Genomic DNA, 12,661 nt, shown 5'->3' with positions numbered 1-12,661 from the left:
GTATTTTCTCTAGAATATGGCTAACAGTTTCAAAGGTTTAGTGATTCTGAGTGCCTCAATTTCTGAGTGCCAAACTTGAGAGCCCTTAAAAGAGCTTGATTTCCAGAAGGTGGGTGTTCAGCATGATCTTAAATCAGAGCGCTGTAGATGTCTCAAGCTGGGAAGCCCCAAACTGAGAAAATCTGTTGTGTTTAGTGTGTAGGTGCCGGGTGGTCTTGGTGCCCTATGACATACAGGAGATTGGACTAGATGATTTGGTGGTCCTGTCTGGCCTTAAACTTTATTACTCTGTTAGACACTTGAAAATCTTGGCTGTAGTATAACTATAAAAGTGATAACTCAAGGCTACTTCCCCACTGGGGCACTAGCTTATTTTTTCCATAGGATTCTTTAACTTAAAAGAAATCACTAATGTTCCTATACATCCTTATTATTGATTTTTAAAAACTTTTTAAGATCCTTCTTCCTTCAGTTCCTAGAATAGTTACCCACTGGAAATCTGTTGGTCTCAGCACTGAAGTGACGCTTTACTGTCCACTAATGAGCAGCAGAGTATGCTTGCATAGTGACAGTAGCCACATATCCTTTCTTCATTTCTCTTCAAATGCCATGAGGGCCACCAAATAAAGCAAGCTACCCTTGCTTGGCATGACATGTACAAGGTTGTGCTGACAGCACACCAAATGGGTTCTTCCTAAGACCTCTAGCGCCAATATTTTTCAGCCTTCAGAACTTGAAAGAGCAGAAATAAACTCTCCAGATATAATTTTGGGTTCAAATTCACTTACCAGATTGCCTATGTAAAGCATGTCATCAAACTCCTTCGTCATCTTGTAATGCTCCAATGCCATGAAGAGAGTATTCATCACAATGCAAAGGGTGATCGTGAGGTCAGTAAATGGATCCATTACCACAAACTTCACATGTTTCTTGATTAACAACCACAATGGAGAGCAATCCCAAATGAGAAATTTAACGGCAAAATGATTCCAGCATGGAGGACATCGCTGTTGTGATTCCTCAAGCTCTAAGTGAGAAGCAGAATGTGACGTAATAGTCAAATAACACTGAATTATGTGACACGAGAATACTTTAAACGAATCAAAGCACAGAAGAAAACCCACCAGCATCCATCTAAATGACCAAGAATGACCAAGAGGAGTGAAGTTCTGGAACAGCCTTCCAAGGGGAGCAGTGGGGGCAAAAGACATATCTGGCTTCAAGACTAAGCTTGATAAGTTTATGAAGGGGATGGTATGATGGGATAGCCTAATTTTGGCAATGAATTGATCTTTGAATATTAGCGGTAAATATGCCCAATGGCCTGTGATGGGATGTTAGATGGGGTAGGATCTGAGTTACTACAGAGAATTCTTTCCTGGGTGTCTGGCTGGTGAGTCTTGCCCACATGCTCAGGGTTTAGCTGATTGCCATATTTGGAGTTGAAAAGGAATTTTCCTCCGGGGCAGATTGGCAGAGGCCCTGGGGGTTTTTCGCCTTTCTCTGCAGCGTGGGGCATAGATCACTTGCTGGAGGATTCTCTGCACCTTGAAGTCGTTAAATCACGATTTGAGGACTTCAATAGCTCAGATATAGGTTAGGGGTTTGATACAGGAATGGGTGGCTGAGATTCTGTGGCCTGCATTGTGCAGGAGGTCAGATTAGATTATCATAATGGTCCCTTCTGACCTTAAAGTCTATGATTCTATAATTAATCTGCTTTTTAATAGACAAATAGTCCTACCCCAACAACCTGGTAAAATATAAACTCTTTGAGGACATGGATTGTCTTTATTTTTTGCATATTGCACAGGACTGAGCACAGTGTTGACATAATCCTCAAAGCCTATAACGCACTTCCCTGCAACCTGCTGCTTCCCGCAGCTCTCATTGGCTGGGAATGCCGAACCGCAGCCACTGGGAGCTGCGGGGGGTGTGGTGGAGGGGTGGAGGGGCTGTGCCTGCGGACGGTCAACGTAAATAAAACGTCTCGCATCCCGCCAGCAGATTACCCTGATGGGCCACATGCCAAATGCTGCTGACCCCACTATAACGTCTCAAGAGTAACAGTAGGAAACACTAAAATTACAAAAGTAACACAAATCTAATTTAATATGAAAGGTCAGATTTACTTCCCATTTCGCGGTGATAGCCTAGACTGTGGGGGAAAGAGAACACTGTATCTGGCTAATTTAAATTTACCTCACAGAACTGAAATATAAGGTAACATTTTTAAAATTGCCTAAATCATATTATGAGAAGTGACTTAGGCACTTAGGAGCTTGAGAGCTTGTCTGTACTTACAGCAGTGCAGCTGTCCTGCTGTAGTGCTTAGTGAAGATGCTACGTAGGCTGATGGGAGAGCTTCTCCTGTTGGTGTAGGTCCTCCACAATAGACAGCAAACCCTAGCACTGTCTACACTGTAGGTTAGGTCAATATAATTACGGCCTGGTCTACATTATACAGTTAGGTCGGCATAAGCTGCCTTACATTGACCTAGCTGTGAAAGTGTCACTACATAAATTTGGCTACTGCTGATATAAGTGCCTTTCTACGTCAATTTAGTAACACCACTGAGTGGCGTAGAGTCATGGTGGATGTAATTAGGTTGACACGATGTCAGTGTAGACACTGTGTTGCTTACATCGACTGTTACTGACTTTCAGGAGCAATCCCATAATGCCCCACACTGACAATATAATCGATACAAGCGCTCCTGGTGAGTATGAGCACCGCCAACACAAGGACCCAGGTTTAGCGATTTAGTAACTGCACTGGCTGTATGCCAACATATGTTAGGTCAACATAATTTTGCAGTGTAGCAATGGCCAATTTTGCAGTGTAGCAGTTCCACACCCCTGAGCAACATAGTTATATCGACATAAGTTGGTAGTATAGACCTGGGCTAAGTCTCATTAAAAGTGAATAGAACATAGGTGCCTAAGTCACTTTTGAAAATAGTGCTTAGGCTCCTAAGTCCCTTAGCTGCTTTTGAAAACATTACCTGTTTTCTCTGATTTTCATCATATTTCATCCATTTTAATTGAACAGGAAATAATTAAAATGGCCTCACAAGGATAATTTGCATAGATCAGTGAAACAAATAAAAGAAGTCAGTTATCTGCTTAATGATTATTATTAACAGAATTATTTAATGTTCCTCTTTTCTGGTTCCTTTATGGACATGGAATGCTGGTTAAAGGTTTTGGTCTATATAATTAGAACTATAACTGATAACAGAACAACTTCAGTCAACCAATTACAATCTGTTTATAAACAGCCAGGGGCCTCTATGCTCTGCCCTTCACTGAGCGACAAAACTACAGTATCACATATTAGGATTCTACTAGCAAACTTTTAAAAATATAGGATGAAATCACTGAAGTCACTGGGTCTTTAATGGGGCCAGGATTTTACCCATGAGTTTGAGTTTTCTGTCTGCATCCCACAGGCCAGATTGTATACTTTGTACATCGGCCCTTTCTGTGTCTGGAACGAAGAGCGCTGTCCCAAAGGTGAGGAGGCTGTGGCATATTACCCTACATTCCCTTTCAGTCACATAACATTTTCAGTTATGTAAAACAATGTCTGTGCTGATGGAATAAAGGTTTCATATGCACAAGCTCCTACAGAGCCTTGTATCAGTCGATGGCCATTTTTACTGTGCAAGGAATTGGGTGGAACTACAATGGAGACCTTTCTCATGCTGGCCCTGATTCAGCAAGGGACTTGAGCGTGGGTTAGGGTACATGCTTAAATCACTTGCTGGAGCAGTCCCACTAATCAAGTAGTTAAAGTTAAATATGCACTTAAGGCCCTTGCTGAATCAAGGAACTGATTGTAAAAGCACCCCATTCAAGTTCCACCTCCTTTGCACAATAAAAACGACACACTTGAAGTTAGCCTTTTAGAACTGCTCATGTGCTAAAGTTAGACACAATTGATCTCAATGTGCAAATGTGGACTATATTTTAAAACGTTCAGGACCCAGTCTAACGTCCAATGAAGCCAAAGGAAAAATTCCCATTGATTTCAAAAGGAACGGAATTGAGCAATTAGTACACAAACTGCATTAGTTATGTACACAGGTGCACTGAAGTCCACAGGCTTTTGTAACTAGAGCTGAGTGAAATTTTTATGCAAATCATTTATTCGCTGAAAAAGGCAGATTTGGGTCCACCAAAATGATTTGTGAATTCAGGTCCATTTTGGCAAATTATTTCAATGAGAAAAAAAACCAACCCAGAAATGTTGAATTGGTTTGTTTTGGCATTTTGTGAAATGAAACATTTAAACTTTTTGTTTCAGAAAGATGTTTCATTTCAAAATTTACTTCAATTTTATTGAAAAAAAAATTAAAATGTTTTAAAAACCTCAATATTGAAACAAAACATTTTATTTGACTTTACTTTTTTTTTTAACTTTTCAATTTTGCTGAACAACTAAAAAAATTTCCATTTTGGGTCTACCTGAAACAATTTTTTCTCCCTGATTTTTCAATTTGGCCTCCACGTCAAAAATATCAGTTATCCATTTGGGTCTATTTGTAAAATTGGCAGACTGTTGTTAATGGGGCTATCATAAAACTTACTACTCAGTCAAATCAAACCAATTTGGCCTGGAATACGCAAAGACACTTCTCCTCAAAGAGAACTATCTCCCTGGCAAATTTTAACTTTCTACTTCAGTCTCTTCAGCATCAGAACACTTAAAAATAGACACAAGGATCATCTTTAAACAGGGATGGGATTTTTAAAAAACTTTCCTGGTATTCAAACATCCCAACCAATTTTACTAAAAGTTCAGATACAGAAATTTTCCAGGCCTGTTGCTAGCACTCCTGTTCTAATAAAACAAAAATACAGATAGTACTTACTATCTACTATATCCCAAGAAGAGTGACCATCATTTGTCAAAATAATTTAAGAGCAATAGTGGATGCCTATACATGCCTATAGCTAGGCGTCAAACATTAGAACATACCAATTAATTAATTTAATGTAACTTTTTCTAACTGATCTAGCTTCTTACAGATTTATTGATTTTGGCACCATAGCTTAATATGATAAACACCATGTCAGCTGTATGACTATTTCTTACCTACATTAATTTCTGAAACCCATGGCAGATATGACAACCTTTGTTAAGGGTGAACTGCAAAGGGAAAAATAAAATTGGACCCATGCCCTTTTTTTTTTTTTTTTTTTGCTTCCTTCTGGTGTATAAAGAACACACAGAACATTGGTTTTGTTTGTGGTTTTGTTCCTGTTTATTTTTTAAATTAGAAATTCAGGTCCTTTCTAGCTTGTAGGACTCAGTGGAGAACTAGTGAGGTGATGAGATCATAAGAGTAAACGGAATGAAACATGTGCAACTGAGAGAGAGGAAGGTGGGTTTTTTTTTTGCCAAACTATTTAACTCATTGGACCAGATCTTCAGCTAGTGGATTTTTGATGTTGAGTCAATGGCCCTTTGCTGCACAGAGTGATCGTGTTAGCAGCTGATGAGTTGTGCTGACTCCAGCTATGGCTGGTCCCTCCGGGAGTATAGGCTAACTGGGGTTAAAGCACCATGACACTCAGTTTAATATTTTTTCTATGTGGATGGTACTTGAGTTAGGGGCAACACTCAAATTATTACTCGAGTTATCTGGGCTCATTGTCTGCTCCTCTCTCCTGCCTGTGGCCTGTACCTTTCACCTGGGAAAAACCTTAGCCCACAGTAACTGGCCTTTAGCCGCAGGAAGTTTGTATTCCCCTGGACAGGCTCTGGGGGGTTTAAAAGGCCACTTCTACAGGACATCTGCTGCTAGTGGTGCCAGGGCATATGAATAGGTGCTGGCTGCCATGGAAAGAGGAACAAGTGCAGATAAGCCCGCTGACCTCCCTTCTCCATGACCAGTACTGCAGTGATATACTTAGTTCAGGCTCCCACGCCTACCGAATTATCTGTCATGGCCTCTACTCCAGCCTGGCCAGCTCAGCCTACAAACATTTAGATTTTGTTTAGCAACAAAACTTTGGGAACTCTAAATATCCGTTAAATTACACATGGTGAGTCCCTCTGTGCTATATCAGCTAGGGCTCATTGGCCTACACATCAAAGCTGCCTGCAAAAAAGATTTGTAACACAGCTGTATAACACAAACTGTTTCTGAACGCAGACCTCTTTGATACGTATTCCAAGACTTGTCGGTGCATCAGTTTGTGGGGGGATGTGTTTTGAAAAATCATTTCTGTTAATAACAATGTATCAGTTACTATGAAACTGTAGCCATGATACACTGAAATGCTGTTGAACTGAAGAAGTGGTGGGGAGGGGGGACGGCTATTCATTGTCATTGTTTATGATTTGTAGACCAGAAATTTAATTCCTTTCCACTGTCTTTCTATGTTTCCAGGAAAGAGTTTTCATTTCTACACTATGAAATGATGAAGGAGCTGTTCTGAAAAAAATTATGATGAGATTCTATTCAAATAGATTTTATTCAGATAGAATCATGAATCTGAAGCCCAGAAAAAAGCTTTTCCACAATAAATATTACACAAATGGCTGTTGTAGAAAGTTTGTTTACTTGACAATCACTTATCTTTATCAGCACTCTCACCAAGTCACCTAATAAATATTCTGATTTTGGGGAGGGGGGGGTAGTTTGAAAACCAAACTCAGAACTGGATCTGAATTTCCAAAAATGTCCGTGTGTTTATAAACAAAATACCGGATCCAAGCTCTCCCTAACTTTGGGGTGTATGCAATACACAACAGAACCCAAACTGTGACTAGGTACCGATCCTGCAGCTGGATCATTGTAGGTGTACCCACAAGTGACTTCAATGAGGCTCCATAGGGAGTCTATTACCATTTCAGGGCCACAATCATCGATGGAATCCTCACTGAGTACCAAGTGAGACGTACAAAGCTTGCGGTATTCATGAAACATAATTATAATCTATTTTAAAGTGGATTAGTCTGAAAACTGATGCCTTCCCATGTGGGATGAGTGCCAATGGCCCAGATTAAGCAGATTATGGCTTTGACTGAGGTGAGATATACCAAGTTTATATAGCACAATAGTATCAAAAATGGCAACTAAAAACAGGCTTGAAAACATGTGTATAAGTTTTTGTGTGAGCAAAATCCAAATTTGAAAGTGCAAACTCATATTTGTGCATACAGACTGGGTAATCCCGCCTCTAATTACCCATTTTGGGCATGCAAATACTAGTTTTTATGCACAAATGCTGCTTTTGTGCATGACAGCTGATGTGTGCTTAGTTTTAGAGGCCACATTTATTTATTTAATTTGATGTATAAATATTTGTCCATTCTATGATCTGGATGTATATACAAACAGGACAGAAATATAATCCATATTTATAAATTGAAAACGGAACCCAATGTCCCAAGAGCAAAGACCCAATTAAACTGCACAATTGAAAAATCCTTAACAAGAGCAAGAAATTGTGCCTAGACTCTATCCAGACACAGGTAGCTTGGAAGCAAGTGGTACCAAGCAATTGGGTCTACTTGCAGGAGATTGGTGACTGTAGGGTGGATTACATGTACTGTTCCATACAGTAGTGCCTGTTACCATTTCTTCATAAGAAATATTTGGAAATCTCTCAGTTATGACCATCATTTTCAAGCATAACAGTTGTTGCCAGATGTAAAATTTTGAAGGAGGGACGAAATAAAAAATCCCCCGCCCCCCAAGTGATTAACGACTAAGGATGCAGTCAGAAACAAGTTGATAGTATATGTGATCTGATACACTAATATTGTTCTAGAACCTTTTAAAGATCCTTAAATAAAAACAAATAATAAGGATACCTTAAATAAACAACAGCAATTTTCACTTTATTTATATACTACATGCGTCTCCCATTTAGAGTTGGGGAAAATAGTATTTTTTGTCTTGTAAACATTTGTGGACAAATACTAGTACACTTCTACCTCGATATAACGCTGTCCTCGGGAGCCAAAAAATCTTACCGTGTTATAGGTGAAACCACGTTATATCGAACTTGCTTTGATCCACTAGAGTGCGCAGCCCCACCCCCCCGGAGCACTGCTTTACCGCGTTATATCCGAATTCGTGTTATATCGGGGTACAGATGTATTTTGAAAATAATCATAAATTTGATCCAAATCTTGGGGTGGGGATTTTGCTATCTCTGCCACTGAACTAACATTTTAGTGGTTGGGATGATCCAAAGTCATGAACTGGACGCAGATGGAAATTTATCATTTTCACCTACTGTGCTCTTTTCAGAAAACCACTTTTGCTTTTAGGAAAAATTCTAGACAAGATTGAAAACGGTTTTGTTTTTTGGAAACACATTTCATGCAAGGTGCACCTGCAATGCAGTTCACTTGACTGGCAATGAGAATATTTTTGAATATCTCATTTTGATTGTTATTTACAAAAAAAGTGTATGTCATTTACTCTTTTACCTGTATATACTTAAATGTGATGCAATTTGGAGTGCTGGATGTAGGAACCTGATTTACACTCCCGTATGGGCTGCTCATATCATTGGAGCTTGCATGGAGGAGGGGAGAGCAGCTGCCAGTAGGCTACTCCTCCACCTCCCATGCAGGTAAGAGGGGAATGGGCAGAATCTTGACTCCACCTCGTCCATGCACTGGCCCATGCTTCAGAACTGGGGCAGAGTAGGCAGTAATTTCGGTCAGCAGGGCTCCTGCAGATTACTTCCCCCTGAAGCAAGGAGGAAGCAGGAACTAACCTGTGACTCTCACAGTCTGAGTTCCAGCCCTGCTTTCAGGGCAGCACACCTCCTTAGGCTCCTCAGTGCTGCTCCCTCCGTTATATTTGTGGCATAATGATCACACTAACCCCTAGTATGGCAACTTTTTTTGTGGTAACAGATATTGAAATTTATGACAGTATGATCTTTGCTACCAACATATACTTGGGTTTGAATGAAGGAATCAGTACGGAATGTCTTACCTTCCATGGCACTGGTAATGATACTGACTGCACTCACTGCTCGTTGTCTTTGAAATGGCAGGTCACAATGGTCCACTGAAAGGCGATGGGGCATCAAAAGCTGCTTTTTGCTTGCCTCATCAGATGGAGAGGTCTGTTTAAATGGACATACTTGGTCAGCAAGGCACAAGAGAGGATGAAGTCAGGACAGACATGGAGTAGAATTTTCAAACTCAAGGAGCCTACGTTTCATGAGACTTTTATTTTGAAAATGGGACTTAGGCATTGCAACATTGAGCAGAGCAACCTTAAAAATCTGGGACTAAGTCTCTTTTGAAAATATCACTGAGGCATCAAAGTCAGACAAGTTCTTTTGAAAATTTTGCCCCTTGATCTAGATGCACTGATCCAGATTGATCATGTAAAAATATGCAAGTGAGGAGGAAGGGTATTTCTAACATCAGAGAAACATCAACTCAGTAGGCTCTTAGCTTGTAAAAGAAACTCTATTTAATTACAATAATTATAACATTATTTCTGAAATGTGTTAACTGTTTAATTATATGGGTACCACAGGAAAAGGGGTATGAACAAAAGCTCCAGTTATTGGCCTTTGATATCAAACAAAGCAAATGCTAGGGGTGAAAAGTGCCTCTTCATCACATGGCTTTTCTTGGTCTGCAGTGTTGCCAACTCTTAGGAATTTATCACCAGTCTCGCGATATTTGGTGTTCCAGCTGCTGGAGTTCTGCGATTTTGTGAGAATCTCAGCTTCCATTTAAAGAAAAATATAAGTTTCTAGCCTTCGTGGCTGCAGAGAAACATTTGAAAAAACAAAATCTAAAGGCTCAAAACCCAGAAGGCAAGTAAAAAAATCGCAAATTTATAATTTTTTTAAAATCATGATTTTTTAAGCCAATCTCATGATTTTGAAGGTTTGGGGTTGGCAATACTGAGCCAGGCAACAGGATAGGATATTCTCATGCACATATGGTATCTAAGATGAGACCTAATACTGTCACACTTACAAGAATGCAAACAGTAAGAATTCTTTTAGTACGAGCTACAACTTCATACAGAGACGAAGCCTGTTTGCTTTATTATGCCAATGTTCCTACAGGAGTAAAGGACAGTGCATCCAGTGCTCGGAGTTGGAAGATCAAGGTTAAATTCCCTGCTCCACCACAGACCTCCTTGTGTGACTTGAATAAGTCACTTAGCCTCCATGTGGCTCAGTTCCCCATCAGTAAAGGGGAGAGGATAATACTTCCCTCCCTCACAAGGGTATGATAAGGATAAACAGATTAAAAACTGTGAGCTGCTTAGATGCTACAGTAATGGAGGCCAGATGAGAACCCTGCAACCTGACCTGAATCCAACGGCACCTGACTACAAGTGTTGGGTCTGTGTCATGTGGGAAAACAACCAGATCCTCTCAGGCTGGGGTCGGGTCTCCTGCCTGTGGGGTCGGTACGGCAGCAGCTCTATGCCCTGCTCTAGCTGGCCTCTGCCACCTCGCTGCGCTGTGCGTGCTGCAGAGTGTGCAGAGGAGCTGCGGCATCTTTCACTCCACAGGACACACAGCACAGCAAGGGGTGATGGACAGCAAGACCATGGCACAGTCACTGCCACGCTGACCTCACAGGCAAGAAGAGAGCCGAACACATGGGTAAGAGGCATCATTGTCATTGACTCAGTTTTGGGGGGGAAGGGTTGGGTCGGAAAACCACTCAACCCTCCCAGACTTGGGTCAGGTCGGTTGTGCCCAGTTCTCATTTGGGCCCCAAATTAGGCCCAAGCAGACCTCTAGGCCCAATGGGTCCAGGGGATGTTTTACAGTAAAACTCATGGGAGGGTGAGGGAGAGAAAATTTCCACTAGGTTTCCCTTACAAAGCTTTATGTTGGAGAAAAGCTGGTTGCTTTTGACCCTCCCTGCAGAGGAATGAGCTAGTAGGTCCACGCCCCGTGGAACCTCCTGGATCTGCAGTGACCATGAGGAATGAGTGGAAGGCCTGGATCATCAAGCTGGAAGCCTTGTAGTTCTGCACCATCTCTGTGTCCAGGGAATTTCTGGCCACACTCACTGTCAGTGCATCATTGGAGCCATGCACTACCAGGCACCCCCACTGGCCCTAGGTACCCCAGGACTGTCCTTAGAGGTGACTTCTCCACCAAAGACAGGACTGTGCAAGAAAGGTAATTCAGTGACAGTGGTAACATTTTGGGGGGAAAAAACCCTGCAAACTGGTCTTCTGGTCTTGACTGTGAGCTCTTCAGAACATAACAATGGTCATCCTGGGTCAGATCAATGGTCCATCTAGCCCAGTATCCTGCCTTTCGACAGTAACCAGTGCTAGATGCTTCAGAAGGAATGAACAGAACAGGGCAATTTTGAGGGATCAATCCCTTATCGTCCAGTCCCAACTTTTCACATTTGGAGGTTTAGGGACATGGGGTTGCATCCCTGACCATCTTGGCTAATAGCCATTGGTGGACCTATCCTCCATGAACTTACCTAATAGCCATTGATAGATGTATCCTCCATGAATTTATCTAATTCTTTTCTGGACCCCGTTATAATTTTGGCCTTTACAACATCCCCTGGCAACAAGTTCCACAGGTTGACTGTGCATTGACTGAAAAAGTACTTCCTTTTGTCTATTTGAAACCTTCTGCCTATTCATTTCATCAGGTGATCCCTAGTTCTTGTGTTATGTGAAGAGGTAAATAACACTTTCTTAACAAATTTCTCCACACCAGTCATGATTTTATAGACCTCTATCATACCCCCTCCTTAGTTGTCTCTTTTCTAAGATGAGCCATCCCAGCCTTTTTAATCTCTCCTCTTATGGAAGCTGTTCCATACCCCTAATCATTTTCGTGGCCCTCCTCAGAATCTTTTCCTATTCTTATTTTTTTTAGATGAAGTGACCAGAACTGCATGCATGTTGTGTACTCCTCAGAGTAGAGATTGCTCTTTTGTTACATGTTTGTACAAAGCCCAGCACAGTGGGGGTGGGACCATTAGGTGCCACTACACATAAAATAATAATCATAATACTGACAATATATAACATCAAAGTTCTGAGGCTAGAAATATCAACCATTGGCAGACCAGAGAAGACTACTATAAGGAATTTTAAAGCACCACTTCAACCATTGGCTAAACCAGGCTACCAGCAATTGCTTTTTAAAAAATGTGTTATTAATTTCTTTTATAAAAAAAAAAAGTTGATCAGCATACATCGAGTTACTGACAGAATCATAATCAAAGTCAAAATCATAATAAAGGAAAAGTTATTGTAATCAAAACCTATTTAAACAAAATCCTGTAAATGTGAACAATATAAGAAGTCATAAGGCTATCTGGGGTTTATGGAGCAGGGGAACAGAGAGAGAGAGAGAGATTTTTAGATAAATTAGCTTGCTTTACTTTTCCCCCCTTCAAAAACCCCTCAACAAATCAAAGAAATAAAAACATTTTATTAAAAAAGAAAACATTTACAAAATTACATAGCCATTCACACCAATTTGGCATACATACATAAAATACATAAAAGTGAAAGAAAATATTACAAAAGGAAAAGAAATAACCTGGCAAAGGAACTACGGAAACAAATTTCAAAGTAAAAAGAAACAACATGAAAATGAAATGAGAGAGAAGAAATTGCTCTTCTAATTCCCTCTGCAGAATTATAAAGCATAAATA

The 12,661-nt window shown here is 40.6% G+C and overlaps 1 protein-coding gene across 1 annotated transcript in view; it reads right to left on the bottom strand.

The window, feature by feature from the left end:
- LOC112108022 (sodium channel protein type 5 subunit alpha) overlaps positions 1 to 12,661 on the bottom strand; it is a 263,352-nt gene that overhangs the window by 152,381 nt on the left and 98,310 nt on the right. The window contains exons 12-13 of the mRNA XM_026652176.2: positions 8,973 to 9,105; positions 789 to 1,027 (exon numbers count right to left, since the gene is read on the bottom strand). Coding sequence (XP_026507961.1) covers positions 789 to 1,027; positions 8,973 to 9,105 — 372 coding nt within the window. The remainder of the gene's footprint in view (positions 1 to 788; positions 1,028 to 8,972; positions 9,106 to 12,661) is intronic.

The sequence above is a fragment of the Terrapene carolina genome, unplaced genomic scaffold (assembly GCF_002925995.2).
Source record: "Terrapene carolina triunguis isolate 2854851 unplaced genomic scaffold, T_m_triunguis-2.0 Scaffold111, whole genome shotgun sequence".
In the NCBI taxonomy this organism is placed as follows: domain Eukaryota; kingdom Metazoa; phylum Chordata; order Testudines; family Emydidae; genus Terrapene; species Terrapene triunguis.
Note: the sequence above shows the minus strand (reverse complement) of the source record. Positions and strands in the feature narration are given on the sequence as shown.